The sequence below is a fragment of the Capricornis sumatraensis genome, chromosome 4 (genome assembly GCF_032405125.1).
Source record: "Capricornis sumatraensis isolate serow.1 chromosome 4, serow.2, whole genome shotgun sequence".
NCBI lineage: Eukaryota > Metazoa > Chordata > Mammalia > Artiodactyla > Bovidae > Capricornis > Capricornis sumatraensis.
In genome coordinates, this window is record NC_091072.1 from 114,018,171 (window position 1) to 114,039,021 (window position 20,851).

Below are 20,851 nucleotides of genomic sequence, written 5' to 3' on the forward strand. Positions count from 1 at the left end.
CACCAGCTCAGTGGTTAGACTGAGAAGAAGCTCCAAACCACTTCCCAAAGCCAAACGTGCACCAAAAAATTGTCATGGTCACTGTTTGGTGGTCTGCTGCCTGTCTGATCTACTACAACTTTCTGAATCCCGGCAAAACCATTACATCTGAAAAGTATGCTCAGCAAATCAATGAGATGCACTGAAAATGGCAACATCTGCAGCCAGCATTGGTCAACGGAATGGGCCCAGTTCTTATCCATGACAATGCCTAATTGCATGGTTGCACAACCAATGCTTCAAAAGTTGGACGAATTGGACTATGAAGTTTTGCCTCATCTGCCATATTCACCTGACCTCTCGCCAGCCAACTACCACTTCAGTCATTTCGACAACTTTTTGCAAGGAAAAACGCTTCCACAACCAGCAGGAGGCAGAAAATGCTTTCCAAGAGTTTGTGGAATGCTGAAGCATGGATTTTTACACTATAAGAATAAACAAACTTACTTTTTGTTGGCAAAATGTGTTGATGATAATAGTTCCTATTTTGATTAATAAGGATGCATTTGAGCCTAGTTATGATGATTCATTCAAAATTCACTGTCCAAAACAGCAGTTATTTTTGTACCAACCTAACACCAGATACTTTTCTAAGTACCTTGCATGTATTAATCTGTGAGTTAGGTATTATTCCAGTTCTGTATATCTGAGAACTGGAGTAAAGAACTGCAAAATAATTTACCTAAGGTCCATGTGCTAATAAGTGGTAGAGTTGTCATTAAGGTCCAGCAGTTCCTGGCCTTATACTCACTGGGTATATAGAATGTGCTTCCATACTTTTTCTGATTTCTTTGAAAAAGCAGTAACTTAGCCTATCCTGTTTACATTTGCTAATATCCTTAGGTTTTCTTGGACTTCCCTTGTGGCTCAGCTGGTAAAGAATCCACCTGCAATGTGGGAGACCTGGGTTGGGAAGATCCCTTGAAGAAGGGAAGGCTACCCACTCCTGTATTCTGGCCTGGAGAATTCCATGGACTGTATAGTCCATGAGGCCACAAAGAGTTGGATACAACTGAGCAACTTTCATTTAGGTTTTGTTATTCCTTATTATCTTAATTCCTATTTCCCTCCAGTTCCTATGAAAGCAATAAGAAAGATTTTACATTATATGCTATATTGGTGAAATCCCAGTCTGGCTTTCCTTAACTCTAATCATCATTTCTCTGAAACTGAATAAAGAGAACAATTTTGTGATCAAAACCTTAAAACATCAGCCTTACCAATGGCCTGGCAGTCACAGAAGCCCCACTCCTGCCACAGAGTGTATTCAAAACAGCTCCATTTGAATTTCTGATACCTTAAAAAAGGGTTTTGGTCCTCGGAGCATATAGGATTACTGCTACCACACTTTGACAGCCTCTCAACTTTTAAGATTACTACCATGGCATGTATGTCCAGCTTCCCTGTGTTGGTGAGTCGTTGGTGATGACAGTGAGCACTCAAGGATTCCTGTCTAAAAACCTGTTCTGTTTTTGCAGTGGATAGTCTCCTGAAATACACTGGCTATGGGAATGCTGCAGGACTGTTGGCGGCCAGGGGCCTCTTGGCTGGAGGAAGAGGAGATAATTGGTACTCAGAGGACGAGGACACAGACACTGAAGAATACAAAAATGCAAAACCAAAGTATAGTATCACATTTCTTTTCACCTAACTTTGTCTCCCTTTGGATTGGTTATTTGCCTTTCACTTCCTTTGTCTTTCATTTCTCTTCTTTTGTGGATTTGGAAGCTTCTGTTTAATATTGTTTTAGAGGTGGTTGCATAGCTAGTGCCTTAGAGAATGACATCAAGTGATTGAGGAAGGATAATATTGCAAGAAAATGTTTTGCTGCATGATACTTTTAACATGCTCATCATCCTCTCCTAAGTATTAAGAGAGGTAGTATTTTTCGACGTCTCCTGTCATATATTTAAAGGATATTGTTGCTTATTTTGTGCTCTCCTTTCCATAAGTTGAGATTTTATAAGGTATAACCAAGACCAAGAATTTAAGTTGGTTATCTGATGCTTCAGTCTTTCTCAGAAATCTAAATGTAGGTTCCATACATTCTGATCTTTCCTCTTGTGTGAAAGTCCTTATAAGTCAATCAAGTAAAGCCACAAGGCACATTACTAGCCAAAGGAAAGAAGTCTGGCTCTGTGGTAAATTTTAATTTAGCAACTAGGGAACCATCTTTTAGCAGAGGCATTAGTCCGCTGGGTAGGCAAGCCAGAGACTCTTAGCAAGTTTTCCTTGACTCAGTGCCTGTAAGTCAAAGACACTAGTTGTCTCTCATCCCTAAACAAACCACCTCTACTCTCTTCTACCGCCTTCCCATCCTTTTCATCCCCCTCTCAACTCCTTAGTTTCTACTTATTAGGAGTTATTTGAGCTCAGTTTTGGTTTTTGTTAACTGAATGTTAAAAGGGTATGCCCTTCCCTCTCGATGACATCGACATATGATGTTTTCTACGCACAGTCTTCTAGAGTGTGATGTGGATCACGTAGTAGTTGATCAGGGCTGGAAAAATGATTATCTGCAAGATACAGCCCATTTTTAAAAGTGTAGATTGTGCCTTGTTGAAATGACAATAATGGGTTGTCAGAAGGTAAAAAAGATCACTCCCTAGTTTGATGAAGTTTCAAAACCAAAATCATTGCCAAAGCCAATGTAAAAGAAACAAACAAAAAAAATATCCTTCCCTAATCAGATAAGACTTATAGGGCCTGTATTCTTAGCAAATCAGGTCTGAGTAGGTGGTGTTACTTGTGGCATTCCCAGATCTTTCAGCCTTGGTAAGATCTTATAGAGTGTGTCCCAGAAGAAAAAGGCTTTGGGGGAAAAAAAGCTAGCAGTGACTTTAAGCATTAAATTCTTAAGACTGACACCATTTAGATGTTATAAATTGGGCGTCTCTATCAGATATTTGAAGCTAAGGTAGAAAAATAATATATTAATCTTTGGATAATTATAGAAGTCATCATTCTAAATTATTCTTGCTAGCTCTTGATTTTTTTCATTTCATAAACTCTATTTCCATATCAGTTTAATATCCTCTATTTGAGACATTAAAGTGTACCACTTAAAGAGTCTCATATTTTTAAATTAAGGAAGAAATTACATTAAGCATTCAGTGTGTCCCCGGGTATGTGGACACAGTCAGCTAACACAGGAAATTCTTGAGTACTCATGAATGGTTGATATCATTGCATCTCAGTGTGTATTTTTGAATTTGTTTGGTGGATGACTTCTAAAATGGCATTGGTCATATACCAAGCAGGGCTTCCCTGGTGGCTAAGACAGTAAAGAATCTGCCTGCAATGCAGGAGACCTGGGTTCTACCCCTGGGTCAGAGAGATACCTTAGAGAAGGAAATGGCTACCCACTCCAGTATTCTTGCCTGTAGAATTCCATGGACAGAAGAGCCTGACTGGCTACAGTCCATGGGGTTACAAAGAGTCAGACATGACTGAGTGACTAACATAGATCCAGCAAACACAAGACTACTACTATAACAAGAAAAACCTCAGAAAAAATACAAGAACATTGGGTGTCTCCCAATAGTACAGGAAATAGAAATGTGTTACATTATGGAAGTGATGTTAGAGTTCAGGAAAGTACTGTTTTTTGAAATCAAGGACCATGATGTGTGATATTGTTATTATCTTGACTCTTGACCATAGAAGGATTTTGTGCTTAGGCCTTACCTCCCTGGTTGGAATCTTCTTCAGCCTTTGGACTTGGCCTGTATCATTAATATAGGAATGGTGTGTTAGTGTGGCCAGAATAGTCACCATTGTGAAATCTTGTTGTGTTTCTTAAACACTGCTCATTACAAGTGTAAATATGTCTTTTAACATAGCATCACATCTTCCCTTTTCAGATAGATCTGCTTCTGTTTTTTTCTTACATCTTCCCCCTTTCAGGTGCAGCAGTGTTTCATTTGTTAATTTTAAATATTTATTAAACCGGTTCCCATGGAAGTGGTGGTAAACAAAGTGCTTTGCAAGCAAGATAATCCTTTGTGCTTTGGACAGTGATCCACAAGCTCAAAGAACTTCTTCCTTTAAAATTGTTATGAAAACTTCTTAGCAATCTGGTCAAGTTTATAAAGTCAGCATCTGAAAGGATGACTTACTCCCCTACCGCCTGATTAATCATCACCAGTCAGTGCTCTCAGGATCACAGTCTGCTTCTCTTATGATGCACTTATTCACAAACAGTGTTAGTATTGGCAGAAGCAGAGAAATTACCCTTTATTCAGTTGGCCCTCATCCCGTTGTCAAAAATATAAGTGGATTCTGATTAATGCACCAAGGTAACCTGTAATCCTTTAATGGAATCTGAAACTAAGAATTGTATGGAGCTTACATTTAGGCCATGAGAGACAGTTAATATCACAACAGTCCTTTCTGTGTCAAGATAAATGTATTTAATGGGCTGGAAATAGCTTTCTGCAATTAACATACTTAGAGAAAATACAGTCATAGAATCAAGTATATGCCACACAGGTTTTTGGTGTATGTCTAGCCATGTTTGTGAAAAAATAATTAAGTAAGCTTTGGTCCTGTATAAAAGAGAAACCATATTTCTAAATACTAACTTTATACCTGTTTCTTTTATGCCTCTGAGCATGAAGGCCCCTTGACTGTATTGGTGATATAATGTATAGGGCTTCCCAGGTGGTGCTCGTGATAAAGAACCTGCCTGCCAATGCAGGAGACATCAGAGATGCAGGTTCGATCCCTGGGTTGGGAAGATTCTCTGGAGAAGGAAATGGCCACCCATTCCAGTATTCTTGCCTGGAGAATCCCATGGATAGAGGAGCCTGGCAGGCTATAGTCTCTAGGGTTGCAAAGAGTTGGACATGACTGAAGTGACTTAGCACACCTTTCTAAATTCTAACTTTATACCTGTTTCTTTTCCACCTCTGAGTATGAAGCCTCCTTGACTGTATAGATGGTACAGTGTAACTGACTACTGTGGTTTGTACATCATTCCAAACCTCAGTTGACAGATGTGTACCCTAGTGACATTTGACTCATTTTAGACTAGTTGCCTTCAGGCTTGGTATGGTATATAGGAGCCTATCAGTCCAAAAGGGTATCTTTAAAAAAGAGCTGCTGTATGGAGGGGGCGAAGGGAAGGGCCAAAGTGGATGGAACTGTAGGATGCCCTGGTATATTCTTAATACACCACACTAGTTCATAATTACACCCAGCAGATTAAAAGTATTATACTGCTAAGCAATTTGGGGGTGTTTTCTTCTTGACCATGTATTTTTCAACATTAGCTATGGCAGCAGCTGTATAGATATTATAGTTTCTTCAGCACAAATGACTTTGTTTTGTCAAGATTTTGTTATGCTGCTTTAAGTCAAGTTCCATTATAATTTTCTCCATATGTTGGGCTTATACAAATGAAGAGATAGCTTTGTTTTTAATATTTCTTGAAGTAGATAAACCAGAACTAGGACTTGAAGATTTCTCATTTTGCCTAGTTTAGACTAGGATGGTATATTTATGTATAGTAGGTTGTAACTAGCCTTTCTAGGAACTAGAATTAATTTCCTGTAAGCAGTCATGAAACACAATCTAAATTCAGATCTCTAAAGACCAGGATTGAAAATAAAATCACTGCCTCTACTGCTGTGCATACTGGTTAACTCGCCTTTGTGATATTTACAATTCATACCAGCTTTGCACTTTGCAAATTGAGTTCTCTGATTTTTCTTTTGTATTTTAATTTTAAGAAATGACCAGCAAGAGCTGTGTTATCTGAATCTACAATATTGAGCTTTACTTCAGATTTTATTTCCTACAGATTTACAACCATAGTTTTTTATATCCTTTATATCAAGGATATCACTTGAAACCAACAGCCCAATATAAGAAACATATAAAGCACTGTAATTTTAAAAGTATCTTGGAGCTTTTTTAGTTGCCTAGATGCAACTTAGTGTATATATGTGTATTCAGTGTGTCTACTTATATTGCTGATCCATGATACTTAATAAATGAATCATACCACATTACCCTATTTCTTTGCATTGTTAATAGGATGCAAAATCTTTGATTAAGACATTGTTCCATAATTTATCCTACTTCTTAAATGTGAAATCAGTCTTATTTATACAGTAATTCTCAAATTTTCACCTCAGTCAACATTATTAACTGGTATCTCTTTAAAATATCTTGAAATTGGATTTAACCATAGCAAACTCCACAAAAAACCTAGTTGTTGCATGGCTTCTTTAGTTAATGAAGATTGCATGTGCAGCTCCATGGTGATGACTTAACTTAATAAACTAACTCACTGGATTCAAGGACTTCTGGCTTGCTTACTTCTTGACAAGTAGCTCACTTATGCTAATAATAGCTGGTGATTTCTTGAATGTCAGAGAAGGCAATGGCAACCCTCTCCAGTACTCTTGGATGGGACTTCCCTGGTGGCTCAGTGGTAAAGAATCTGCCTGCTAGTGCACGAGATGCGAGTTCAATCCCTGGGTTGGGAAGATCCCCTGGAGAAGGAAATAGCAACCCACTCCAGTATTCTTGCCTGGGAAATCCTACAGACAAAGGAGCCTGGCAGGCTACAGTCCATGGAGTTGCAGAGAGTCGGACATAACTGAGTGAATAAATGACATTTACTGAGTATCTAATGTGTTGTACTAAGAACTTTCATAACATTATCTCATTTAATCTTCACAGCAAACTTTGGGCCAAAGGTTATCCACATTTTACAGATGAGGAAAATAAAGCTCAGTGGTTTCCAGAACTTGTCTAGGGCACACAGTTCATGAGCAATCAGGTGACCTAACTCTAGAGCTGGTCTTTTTTTGAGATTTTTGTTTGTTTGTTTGTTTTTGAGGCAGGCAAAGCAGGCTTTATTGTACTTTTCACTCTTATTTTGAGGGTAAAATATACATAAAATTTACCATTTTAAGCATATAGATCTGTGGCACCATGTACATTAACGTGTAGCCATTACTACCATCTATTTCCAGAACTTTTCATCTTCCCCAGCTGAAACTTTTATCTATCCCCTGTCTCCACAACCCCTTGTAACTATTGTTACACTTTCTCTGTGAATTTGCCTAGGAAACCTCATGTAAGTGAAATAATATACAATATTTCTCCTTTTGTGACTAAGTTCACTTAAAATGTCTCTAAAATGCATCCATATTATAGCATGTGTCAAAATTTCCTTCCTTTTAAAGGCTGAGTAACATTCCGTTGTATGTATTTACCACGTTTTGTTTATTGATTCATCCATCAGTGGATGCTTGGGTTATTTCCACCTTTTGGCTGTTGTGAATAATGCTGTGAATGATGAAGTTTGAGTATATACCCAAAGGGGAATTGCTAAATCATATGGTAATGCTATGTGTAATTTTTTGAGGAACTGCCATACCATTTTACATTCCCACCAGCAGTGCACAAGTGTTCCAGTTTCTCCACATCCTCTCCAATACTTATTATTTTTCAGGTTTTTCTTTTAATATCTTAGCCATCCTAACATGTGTGAAGTCAAAGCTTGTGTTTTAACTGCTACCATATTCTTCAGGGCCAATCAAATGAGAGATGAGTTTGCCCTTCATGTAATCTCCCTGTTCTTAGAGCATCTATTATTTTTCTTTGATATAACCAAAATAGAAAATAAGGGAAAATATATTTTTTATAAATCCTGATATCCCTGAAAGTTAAAAGTTTTATTCAGTTCATTCTGATTCATATAAATCTCTCAGGTAATTCTGGCTCTCCCTTCATAGTACATTCAGAATTTAGTCACCCCTCACTACCATCACTGCCACTATTCTAGTCCAAGCTCAAATTTTATCTCTCTCTGAGATCATTTTAAATAGCTTCCTAACTGGTCTTGTTACTTCTATCTTTGTCATTCTTTACTCATTCTTTACTTTTTTTACTTTACTTCTTTACTTTTTTTTGGTCATTCTTTTAGTTCTCAACACAGCAGCCAACGTGATCTTTATAAAAATGTTAGTCAGACATTACCACTGCTCAAAACTCTCCAATGGCTAAAAATCAAAGTCCTTACAGTGACGTACATGTACCCTTTCTCACTGGGCTATCACCACGGTGATTCACTGTTTGTCACGCTCCAGACACATTCCTGAGGCCTCGGCATTGACTGTTCCTTCTGCCTGGAATGCCTGTTCTCCAGATAGCTAGAAGGCCATTCCCTTGGCTTCTGCACGTCTTTACTCAGTTATCGTCTTCCTGGTAAAGTCTGTTCTGTCCGCACAATAAAAATTGCCACAATCCTTCCTTCACCCCTCCACCTCACACTTGCTTGCTCTTTTTTCTTCATAGCACTTATCACCTTCTAACATACCATACAATTTACTTATTCATTTAGTCTGTTTTTCCCAGTAGAAGATAAACTCCATGAGAGAATTTTTTTTATTCATTGAGATGTCCCCAAAATAGTGCCTCATGTGCAGTAGGCATTCAGTAAATTTTTGTTGAATACATTAGTTTTTTAAAGGTGTTAGTAAATTTAAGTTGATCAGCCCCTTCTTATCATGAGGATAACCAAGACAGATGAGGTCCCTGCCTTCTTCAGGCTCCACATCTAGCTGGGAAATGGGACCAGCGGATGGAATTCAAGAAAACAGGGTATGGTAAATTTCCACTCTGTTTATTGTTTTATGGGTGGCAGATGTTACAGAGAGTTTTTCCTGGAAAGATATTTCATGAGCATAGAATGTCTCCTTTCCCGCCCCACTGCCCTCTTCTTCCTTAATCTGGACTCAAAAACGCCTTCTCCTAAAAAATCCTGATCCCTTTCCTAGAAGTTGCAGATCGTTAGTCCACAGACTAGATTCAGCCCACAAGTAGGTTTTGCTTCACTTGCCTGATGTTGCATTGGTTATTTGGTTTTATGTTTTTAATATCTGTTTTACATTGGGCTTAAACTAATTTAGAATTCATATCTTTCAGATGAAAATTTAGATTCCTAACTTCTTTTGAAAAATGGAAGTTCTGATAACAGTAGGCCTACAGTGCCACATGGTACCTGACTGAGTTGAGTGACTGTGGCCCCTGTCATACCAGGCATAATAAGCTCCTTCAATTTGATCATGTATCTCCTTTGTTCATCTTATCTGCCTTAGCCTCTGCAGGGACTTGACTTTACAGCTTGTTAACCAGGATGCTTGGAGTAAAATTTGACCTATGTTTTTTAGAGATAGATGTTAACTTTCTTATAGCTCAGGGAACATTTAATAGCTCCTTTTTTTTTTTAAGTGAAGTAGTATAATGCAATTGATGTTGGCCAAATGTAGCAACAATTTGAAGAGTAACAGTCTTAATCCTTTTGTCTCCAGACCTATAGCTGCAGTCATATAACAGCATTATATACAATATAAAATTCTTGATGAAATATCACACAGAAGAGTTAGGATTGGAGTGATGAAAATATGGGGGCCGGGAGCAGAGACAAGGTGGGAAAAACCATGATAAATATAAATTTACCCAATAAAATATCTACCGTGGTTAGTGTACTTAAAGTATCTTAGGACCAGAGTCTTGGACAAAAAACCAGTCCCAGAATTTCAGTGTTAAGATTCTGAAACCTGGAAAGTTACATCTCAGACTATACTCTTAAGGTTATAAAGGTAGCAAGTATTTGTTCAGTGAAAATACTCTTTTATGAAGCCTCACTCTGTTGCTGTGGTGGTGACTATTATTTGTTTTCTCTTTCTCTGGGTGGGGAAACTGCATGAGACTGATTTGAAGTGGGGAGCAGGAGGGGAGACAGTGTCTAAGGCTGCCTCCTGCCCCGCGCATATTGGCGTTTTTGATTTTTTTTTTTTTAACCATAACTGAGTGGCAGAGTTCAGCAACTTCTGCATGCCATGGTGGTGGTTATATTCTTCTGAGTATCAGCTTGGGGTTTGGGGCGGGGGATGTTTTTTCAAGGAAAAAATTGAAAGCTCAATTCCCAGAGTGTTTTGAGGGGGTGGGTTGGAATGTTTTACTACATGGGTAAAGGATGGTAAGTTCTTAGTCTGTAAGAGTGAATTTTATGCTCAGTGAGCAAAGCATTGTATGACTCTAGTAGCTAATTTCACAGCAAGTTGTTAAATCATTTTAGCAGCAGCAGACTTGAGCTTGTGGAAAAGAGTCATCATTTCCACTAAGTCCTTAAAAGCACCAATAAAAGAATCAAATGTGTCCTGATCCAAGAATCATGTCCTGACTTCATGTGCTGTGGTATCCTCCTGACAGATTTTTTTCCCTAAGGCACAAGATGACCTGTGCTGATTTCATTATATTCTAAATCAGTGTGTGGATCTAATTTTTTTGTCACCTTTCCATTGAACTTGAAGAGGGAAGACTTCTCTTAAGAGACAGATGAGCATGACTTAAAATAGTTAATACCTGTCTTGCCTTATACCTTCTTCTAAGGCCATATTTCTTTTGTCTGCTTGGAAAGTGACATGTGCATTATAAGTACCTTTACTTACTTATTTTTAAGACTAGTTGTTTTTCTAATTTAACAGGCAGCAGAAGAGAAACCAGTGAAAATATGTCCTGTTGTTTTATATCTAAGCAAATAAGAGATGAGTGGTGGAATTACATTTTCATTGTGGCATCTGGAGACTTCTTAAAAACTACCTTCTCAGAAGCCTTATTTGGGTCCTCATTGTTCCTGACTTTTGGGAAATATGATGACCCCATTCAGCATTTTTGTTAATGGCCACCAACTCGAGGCCTTTTTCTTTTATTGTATGAGTACCTGACACTTCCCAGGTGGCACAGTGGTAAAGAATTCACCTGCCAGTGCAGGAAACGAGGAGACTTGGGTTTGATCCCTGGATGGGGCAGTACCCTGAAGTAGAAAATAGCAACCCATTCCAGTATTCTTGCCTAGTAACTCCCATGGACAGAGAAGTCTGGCAGGCTACAGTCCATGGGTCACAGAGTCAAGCACGACTTAGCAACTGAGCATGCATGAGCACCTGAAAAGAAAGGAGAGGGACTAGTAGCACACAGGGAGTGTCTCAGGTAGGCTGTATCCCGGTGGTTCGTAACCTCAATGTGTATCACAATCACCTGGGAAAAAACATTTAGTTGGTTTCAGGTGAGGCCCAGGTCGCATCTTTTAAGTTTCTCAGGTGATTGCAGTTTACAGCCAAGGCTAAGAATCACTGACAAGCCCGTGGGTTTTCAGACTGTTTCCCCAGAGTTCCTGAAAGTGTCTTAGGGGCTGCCTTCAGAGGAAGCAAGTGAGTGAGGATAGAAGGGAAGCAAATAGAAGGGATTCTAGGCCCTTACTCTCTTTGGCCATCCCTGGCCCCTCTTCTGCCGAGCAGTTCCACTTTCATCTATTTCATATATCAGCTTTCTGTGTAGATTTCATTTGTTTAAAAGGATGAGGGTTTCCACTGCTTTAAAGGAAAAAGAAGTTTTTTAGCCATGGCCCTTGACAAAGGTCTTTATACAAGAATGGTAAAATAGATGTTTGAGATCCAGTTTTTGAGGATAGTGAGCACTGAGTCCTTCTGCAAGGAATCTGTCAGGCAGCCTCTGAGAAATGTAGAAAAAGAAATATTTTTTCTAACATTATAGTACCTAGCCCTTGCTCTATGTGAGGAAAAGCCCTGCTTACTTAAGGAAGTCAGCTTGCCCAAGTGAAAAGTCTAAAGCCAGGCCAGCAAGCTGGCCACGCGAGGACGTAATCAATCACAATGTCTTGGTTTTGGCCCACATGATTTTTTTCCCTGTTTAGACTAGAACTGTTCTCCATTTTACCCTAGTGCACAATACTCCACGTTACTTATACTTAACCAGTTCACTCATCTGTCTGTCCTTAAGGCTTGGCCCCTGAAAGCATTTGTGTTTATAAACCCTAGAAAGTAATTTATTGGCACTTTGCTATTTGCAGGGATATTTGATCATTAAAAACATTACTGTCTGTCCTTGGCTGGTACAGAATATTATAACCTCTTGTCTGCTTATCCAGAAAGATGTTTAAACTATAGATATTTGGCAACCATTGAAAGAATTATCTTTTATTTCACCTCCTCCTCCTCAAAAAAAAAGAAAGAATAGTATGACTTTTAATTAAGAGGATAGTTTGGTTTGGTATTAGAACTTCATACAAAGTTTATGGAACACATTCATTTTAAGTACTTTATTAAATCTATTTCCAGAAAGCCAGGTGGCATACCTGTCTTTTGGTAGACTAGATTTCATTCCTTTTTTTTTTAATCTAAGTTAGATCAAATCTGATTAAAATTGTTCTGCTTTATCTTTTATTATTTAAACACTCATTGCCTTCTGTGGTCTCACTAATGGACTAATTTCCTGAGATTATAAATTGGCATGCTTTCATTTTCAGATTCCAGCCTGTCATCATTTTTCCAATTTTTTTGACATATTTGTTTTATGCTGTATCACAAAATAGGTTTCTTCTTCTCTGAAATCATTTGTCCCCTATATAATTAAGCTGTGCATCCAAGGATATTTATCCTAACGGCACCAATCAAATTTCCAATTTTTAGAAAGTAGCCATGCTTCAAAAAAAAAGCTGGCAAGGTAGCTATCACCCACTTCCCAAAGCAAATTAGTAGGAAAAGTCAGTTTTTTAAAAAAATTCCTATAGCAGTTCTATACCATAAAATTGCTACTGCCAATTTTTTGGCTATTATACTCTTTCTTATTATAACTTAAAACTTGGACCAGAAAAGTATAGAAAGAGCATAATTTGAAAACATACAGCATAACTTTTTTTTCTTTTTGTAGCATTAATCTTATCACTGGTCATTTAGAGGAACCAATGCCAAACCCCATAGATGAAATGACAGAAGAACAAAAAGAATATGAAGCCATGAAACTTGTCAACATGCTTGATAAACTTTCCAGGTATTGTATTCCCCTCCATTTTTCGCTTGGTTTCTAAAAATGTTCTATTTCTTTGTCTCTCTCACTGAGAGTTACCATAGAACAGCATCTCTGGAAATCCATGTTGATTGGAACAGGCTGGCCCAGGCAGCAGTAGTTCAGACCTCTCTTGGCCACTGTGGTTCTTCTACATGTGCCGCTTATGGATGTGCGTTCCTAAACATTTCAGTTCTCAAAGCTAGGAGAGTAGCTGCCAGGTCACTGTGATATTTAACCAACTAACCTCCCTGTCTTCAAAAAGATGCTGCGAATTAGGTTTGATGATTTTGCTGCTTCTTGTATTTTTTCGTTTTAGTCTGTTTTGGTTTTTGTTCCAAATCATGATGCTTTTTATTTTTATTCATTTTTGATGTGCAAGTTTGCATTCTTTCTTTTTGGATTGCTGCTGAAACCAAGAATTCTAAACTGTCTAGGAAAAGGTGAAAAGGAATAGCTCAAATGAAGGATTTTCTGAAAGCAGGCACTTGTATTAATTAGGGATTCTAAAAACAATTTCACCTTCCCTTCTTGCTTCACACCTCCTTCCCCTCCAAAAATAGCCAGTTTTTCAAATAATTAAACTAAATATATACTAATAAGTAACTAGTCATCTTGGAGGAGTTATTAGAAAGTATTCCTTTCACACTTGCCTGAATTGCTCAATTTTCTAGTCATATATTGAGTCACTGTCTCCTTTAAGCCATCTTGAATGAATGCTTCTGTGTGTTGGTGGCAGCTGCCACCAGAAGGTGAATTTCTTCTGGTCATCTCTTTTTTACAACAACTCTGCACAGGCTAGTATCCCTCAGTCAAGAGAAATAGCAACTGGAGTGGTAAAGCCAGAAAGTGAATCATAAAAGGGAAAGGTATAATAAAGAAATAGTCAGAGGCTAAGAGCACAGCAGGAAGCTTAGAGCAGAAATGTTCAAAAACAGGAAGAGCTGACATGAGGAGTATGACAAGTTAGGATATTTAGACCCTCTACAGAGTCTGAGTTTTCAAATGATGCTGATAATGCAATAGACTTACATAGAAGTAAGTAGCTTCATATATAAAAAGCTAGTATGACTAGAATTTAGTTGACTTCCAGCTATTCCTTTTAAATTTCCATCATTTTCCCAAGCTTAGAATTTACAGCTAACCATGCTCATAATATTCAAAAGACATTGTTATCTCTTTGCATATGACATTCTTGATACTTTGTATAGAATATACATGTTTCTACCCTGAATGAATTTATAGTTAAAGAGAAGATATGTTGTTAGAGCAAACATAGGAGGCAGAGGAACAAGTTCTGAATGAACAAATAAAAATAAGATTTGTACTTCACAAGGATCTGATGTGGCAAGTGAAACACAGCAGTGTAACTACAGCAGTTAGGATGAGAACCAACAGAGTCCACCTGGTAGATGGAGGGGGAAATATTAACAAGGACCAGAATGGAGCATACTAGCTTGAAGACAGTGAACTAGTTAGGTTGAATAAATTTCCTTTTTCTTAAATTTTATTTCAGTAATATGAGTTCTTAAAAGATAACACAGATACTATCCAACTGGCCCATTTGCCTTGGATGAGTAAACATCCAGCCGACTCCCAGCTCAGTCTGAAGGTGGTATTGATTTTTGCATAGCAAAATATGTCTTGTGTTGGCTTTGATGGTATGAATTTCGCCATTCAAGTTGAAGTTAAGGCAATTTTGAGAATAGTCCTAAATCACAACTTTTCCATGATGTGTGGTGGGTTGTTTTTTTTTTTTTTAACATTGTCTGCCTTATGTGCTTTCTAACATTTGCTCTCACTAATAATAGTCAATGACAAAACCCTATGGAGATCAGCAGTGGGCATTCCAAAGCTGGAATGCAAAGAATGAACCCATTCTTTATGCGTCGTCTTACGTGTTTGTCTTAGTTCCTTCTCTTTTTTCACTGTTGTTTTTGGTTTCTGTTTTCTTGGTTTTTTGTTTTTTTTTGTTTGTTTGTTTTTTGAGGTAAAAAAGATGCCATAAAGCCAAGGGAGACTAAAATCAGTAAATTCGGGGAATATTTATTAAGCAGGTACTCTGTGCAAGGCACTGTGCTAGGAAGATGAGGGAGATTCAGAGGTGAATGTGGTAGTCTCTGCCTTTGGAAAACTCACCTTTTAGTGTGGGATATGGCTATAAGCTATTTTAGAACACAGGGTAGAAGTTAGTAATGTCAAAATAAGGTCTGTATTGAACTGTGAGCACCAAGGAAAAGGAGCAGTTCATTCTGTTGCAATGAATCAGGGACTGTTTCACAGGGAAGGTAACAATTGTGCTGATCCTTGAAGTTTAAGAGGTGTTAGATTGACAAATGGAGAAATGACCATTCATTCCAGGTGGAGGGAAACTTACTCTTGTTAATAAGATAAATCTTTGAAATTCACATACTGCATCTTTCTTCCAAAGAGTTCTGGTTATTTTATCACAATCTGATTAAGTTATCAGATTTATCATTAGGGGAAGCAAGGCCCAAAGAATTGCCCTACACATTTCCAAGCTAATGACTGATGAAAATCCATTTCCTTTCACAGTTTACAAAACTGTTTACAAAATGTACACATTTTCTTTCACAGTTTACAAAACGTACACTGTCTTTCTAGCTAAAGTGAGGCTAAGAACTTCATTTTTCAGAATTCAAGACCTTTGCTCTGTCCACTGTGCTACTGTGTCTGTCTGTTAGAGTCAGTGTTCGCCAGAATATTTCCTAAATCATCCTCTTCAGCAATGTGCTATTGGTTAGTTCCTTCAGCTGTCACTTTTAGGATGTTCTGCATCCCACCAAGTCTTACTGTGCTAAGAGTGTACTATAGCTTTGTCTGGTTAGCTTTCCTTTCCAAAAATGAAATCATTTTCTCCTGGGCCTGAGTTGAAAGGCATGTGAGTAAAGGATAGTATTGGAGGTGATGTGGCCAATGAATGGACACTAGACACTCCCTTTTTTCCATCCATAGGAGAGCAGATGTGAAGGACCTGCACCAGGATGGTGGTTAGCAACAGTGGCCCGTGCCAAAGCACTTACCAAAGTGATGACTAAGGTTGGTCATGCCAAGTACTATTACTGAGCCTGGTGTAGGGTACAGATGTTATTTACCACCAAAACTGTAAAAACCACCAATACGAAAATTTAAATTACATTTCCATTTTGCCTCCAGGCTGGACATAGCCACTGCCCCAAGTTGTGCACCACCTTAGCAACTTTATCTAAGCTAGATTTTTAAGGACACTGAGAGATCAGTGCTGAAACATTTTCTTCTCATTGAATACCAACTGACAGTGGTATTCCATGTGATTTTTCTTAGTATAAGGATTCTGTTTGTGACAGATGTAGGTAAGGGGATTGACAGTGGACCTGGAGGTCTTAAGAGCTTGAGAATAATCTGAACCCTATAAACCCCATCATGTCTAGCTAATACAGTGCCTTGTACCCTGTGATTTTCCCAGTGTGTTTGATGAAATGTCAAAGCTGATCCCCAAATCAAAGGTTAATTTTTTTGCTCAATAAAATAGCCTACATGGTTTAAAGACTATAAAGTATACTTTTGTCATTTCAATTTCTTGGCCAGATGTTATAAAATTCAGGTCTGGAAAGGAATTCTGTAAGGTACTTTGGTCCATGAGTGGCTAATTTAAATAATGGGGTACCTAATTTCTTTAATATAGAATGATAATTGTAATATTTATCAGACATAAGCATTAAGAGGCATGGAGATTATAGAAAGCTTCATTGACATTTTTAATGTGAGAACAGAGGTGGGAAAGAGGATGAAATTGGCCTGCCTCTCCACCTTTTCCTTCCTCTTTTGAACTGGAAAAAATATAAGTCCCTGCAACTTAAGCGGGAGATTAGAATTCGGATTGTATGTGGTTAAGGAAGTCCAGTGTGGCTAATACAATTGCATTCACCTTAGCTACAGCACACAATTTGCATATTACAGCACAGCCTCCTCCAGAAGAAGGGAGAGAGGATTGACTGGCTTAAGCCTAAACTAACCAAGGGAAGTAATATTTCAAGTTTCAAGTTTTGTTGTGACTTTTCTAATCCCCCTTAGTTTCTTAATTGGAACAGGACTGACTAATCTTCTACTGTACACTTATCCCATCACTGTTTAACAAGGTACATTGCCTTTTTGCTTATAAATTATATCAAAATCTTCTAAAATTTACATCTATATAAATAATTGTTTTCCATTTCTTCCCTTTCTTATCTACTCCTTGTCCAATATATTTTTGCCAGCCATTGTGTAGTATTGGTGGGACATGGCTTTCTTAATAAATGAAAGTACCAAATATAGAAATAGTTCCTCTTTAATCTCCAAATATTATTTTTAAGCTTATTAAAGCTGGGACAGGTAATTTATGACTGAAAGTAATAACTATATAATTTCTTCCTTATGACTAAATTTCTTGACTCTGCTTATAAAAATAACAACTGTAATTACTCCCACCTTGATGAGTTAATCAAGGAAATGCTTTGTAGGTACATTTCAGAAATACAATTCAGTTTTTATAGCATTGTAAGATCTATTGTGGGTACGAAAGTGCAATGATCTTAATTGCTTACATCAGAAAATCCTTTCGATCTGCACTGTCCAATATGGTAACCACTAGTCATATATGACTATGACTAGTCTGAATTGGGATGTCTTCTAAGTGTTAAAATACTCAGACATTCAAAGACTCAGTACAAAAAGAGAATATAAAATACCTCAATTGTTTATTATTATGAATTTATGTTGAAATAATATTTTTGATATATTGGGTTAAGCAAATTATTTTAAAACTAATCTTACTTATCTTTTCTCACTTTTTCAATGTGGCTAAAGATTGCATATGTATGGCTTACATTATGTTTCTGTTAGACAGCACTGTTCTACCTCATTAAAAATAAACTAAGTTTTCTTAGAAGCTTAATTAAAGGAACTTGGATCCAGTTAAACTAATATACCCTTACAGTGGTAAGGGAGAAATATGATATTGTTCATCTTTAGGTTAAAGAGGGCCTGGTTTCCACTGGCTGGACACCTCTAAGTAGGATGTCATGCAATCTTTGTGTTGCTTGTTAGTAGTCATTGTCCCTTAACTCTGTAGTAGGAATGCCTACTTTGAGCTCTTGATTTAAGCACTAGCCAAAATAGTGGCTTTTGTTTATTAGAGAAACATCAAATAAGAATAATCTCCATTGACTACTTGCTCTTAGTCACCCTCCTCCTTTCTAATTGAGAAGAGCATGTCAGAACTTCCATTTCTACTGCTTTATTCAACACTGTCAGTTGGCATGCTGACCTCTTACTAATATTTATTGTGCTAATTTTGGACAACAGGATAGAAAGGTCTGTAGAGAAATTACCAAGAAATAAAGATCATCTTCACTTAAGGGTAAAACTCAGTTTTATTTTTCTAACACTATCCCTAACCTCTTTCTCTATATTTTCTTAACCATACTCTTTAATGTGAGGTGGATAGCACATTTTTAGAAGCTTTGCATGTGATCTTCTAACAGAAATGAGAATAATAAAAGACTAATATTTTATATATTGCTTTTAAGTTTGAAAACAGCCTTGTGAATTAGATAGGGTAAGAGATATTTTATTGAGGCGTAAATGGGACCAGTGATTAAGTATCTAAACCAAGATCAGTCATCTCGTTAATGACATAGTCAGGATTTTGTTCTTAGACTTCAGACTCCAAATCTTGAGTGTTATTTTAAAAAATTACCAACATACAGCTCTCAAATTTGTCAGTCTGATTATCTTTATTAAGATGCTCTAAATTTTAAGTAGATTCAAAGGACAAAGACAGATAGTAAGCCTATTTACCTGAGAAGAAAATTAAGATTTGGAGGCCATTCCTGCTTTTTCATTCCATAATTGAGCTTTTCTCAAATATCAAGTCGGGTCCTAAGCAGCTTATATCAAAAACAAAAACAGCTTCATATGAAGGAAACCAGTAAAACTGCTACGATTCTGTGTTACTATAAAATATTTTAATTATTTTGAAAAGAGAATATTCTGACAGATTCTTATATTCAGTGTGATCATATGAAGAAAATTAACTTTAGAAAGACTTCCCTATTTATAAGGCTGTTGCCTGTTTATTCAACTCCCGAAGTGGAAGGACATGCATGGTGTGGACAATGTGCCATATCCATTTCTCTTGGGAATGATATTTTTATGTTATGTAGTTTAACTTCCCAACTGTACCCAATCCCAAAGCATGATGGTGAGGCTGAGGGAAGGGTCTCAGAAATGTTTTTGAAAAATGGAGCTTGAAGACCTCAGATTTGGTACAGAAAAGCCACTACACCTCTCCTACCTATTGTTTAGTGGCTTAGTAAAAGATGAGTGTAGCTTTAGCACTAGGAAGCCATCAGATGGAAGATTATACTGAAAGATGAAGGATCAGCAAAGGACATGCTCTGATGGTATATAACTGAACATTTAACTAGTGCTGAAAGTTGTATTAATTTCTTGAGGACAAAGCATTTAAAACACTTCAGAATATCACAAGTTTTGAGGAAATCCATTGTACTTCAGTAGATTATGGACTATTCCATTGATGCTGAAGTATTGAAATAAGATGCACTCTCAGAATTATAGCAAAGATTACAGAGCTTCCTTCTCGGGGCTTTCACAGGCTCCATTACAGCAGGCATTTTTGGAAAAGCTCTGTTAATTAAAAATGCTTTATTTATATACTAATTTTCATCCCATCTTCCAAATGTGAAAGGGAATTAAATACAAAATGGCTAATTTTAAATGTCAGGGTTCTTTTTTTCCAAGCCAACCTTACATTAAGAACAGGAATCCCTATGCCAAAGAAATGGTTCCCAATTATCCCATCCTGGGTTTTGTTATACATTGTACAGAAGTCAACAAAACAAGTATGTAACAGAACCTGCCTAAATAACAGCCAACCTCATTAAAATCAGAATTAATCAGGGGGTGATTGAAGGAAGCAATGCTTCATAGGTTCCCCCTTTTTCTTCTTTTCTAATCATAGAACAAAATATGTTACATAAAAGGATTGGAACTATTATGCAGTACTCAATTAGAGGGAGGTGAATAGGTCTCTAACATGCTGTTTTATCAAAAGAGCAGACTGGTGTTTGCATGACTGTTGTTTCATTACAGACCCTGTCATTAATTCCATGTGTCAATACTGCCCTGTAGTACACAGAGCAGACAAGAAAGAAGAGCCCTTGAAAACAAGGGAATGATTTTTGAGTCGTTATCAAGCTAAGTGGCAAGCGGGAAGCTGAAACTCGTATAGGTAAATTCGAAGGGACTCTTGGGAGATCTGCAAGTGGGAAACAAGAATGCATTTTACCAACTGCTTAATTATGTCCTGTTTTTCAACAAGTACACTTGAATTGAATGCTTTGTTTGTATTGCACAAAAACATGTGCTTTGGGCAAGAGTATTCTCTTGTTTCCAGGTCAAGTAAGGTGTTTTATACACATACACATCTGGCCTATTCTATAATGTGCTATTGGGTATGTTAGTATCTGAGCCCCAATATTGCACTGTCATTTCTGGGGGAAAGTTACATAGGAACCAGAAGTCTAAAAAGTGGAGCTTTCTCTAAGGTCCTGAGAGGTTGTATAAGCCCAGGCATCCCAGAGGAGCATACTTACAAGGAAATTGTGGCTCAGGAAAATGTGGAACTATATCTGGGGAAAAAAAAGACAGACTATAAAACTTTCAGTATGGTATAAATTCCATAATCTCCCATCCCTAAACCTTTAAAAAAGTACTTTTTGGTTTCCATTAGCAGTCCTGAGGGTTAGGCTGGGGCAAAATAAGGTTTCCTTTCTTGGACGTGCTTTATCTGTGTCCTCGTGCCTGGCCAAGCCCTTATAGATTATGGTTCCTTATCGTTTAGTAAGATCAAATTTCTAAA

The 20,851-nt window shown here is 37.4% G+C and overlaps 1 protein-coding gene across 5 annotated transcripts in view; it reads left to right on the forward strand.

Annotated features, from left to right (window-relative positions):
• Window positions 1–20,851, forward strand: part of RIC8B (RIC8 guanine nucleotide exchange factor B) — a 100,749-nt gene that overhangs the window by 72,529 nt on the left and 7,369 nt on the right. For 2 of the 5 annotated variants that reach the window (XM_068970473.1, XM_068970474.1), the window contains 2 exons: window positions 1,518–1,662; window positions 12,793–12,912. In XM_068970473.1, the coding sequence (XP_068826574.1) occupies window positions 1,518–1,662; window positions 12,793–12,912 (265 nt within the window). Of the gene's footprint in view, window positions 1–1,517; window positions 1,663–12,792; window positions 12,913–15,903; window positions 15,944–20,851 lie in introns of those variants that run through there. The other 3 variants (XM_068970476.1, XM_068970478.1, XM_068970475.1) reach the window with 2 other exon arrangements.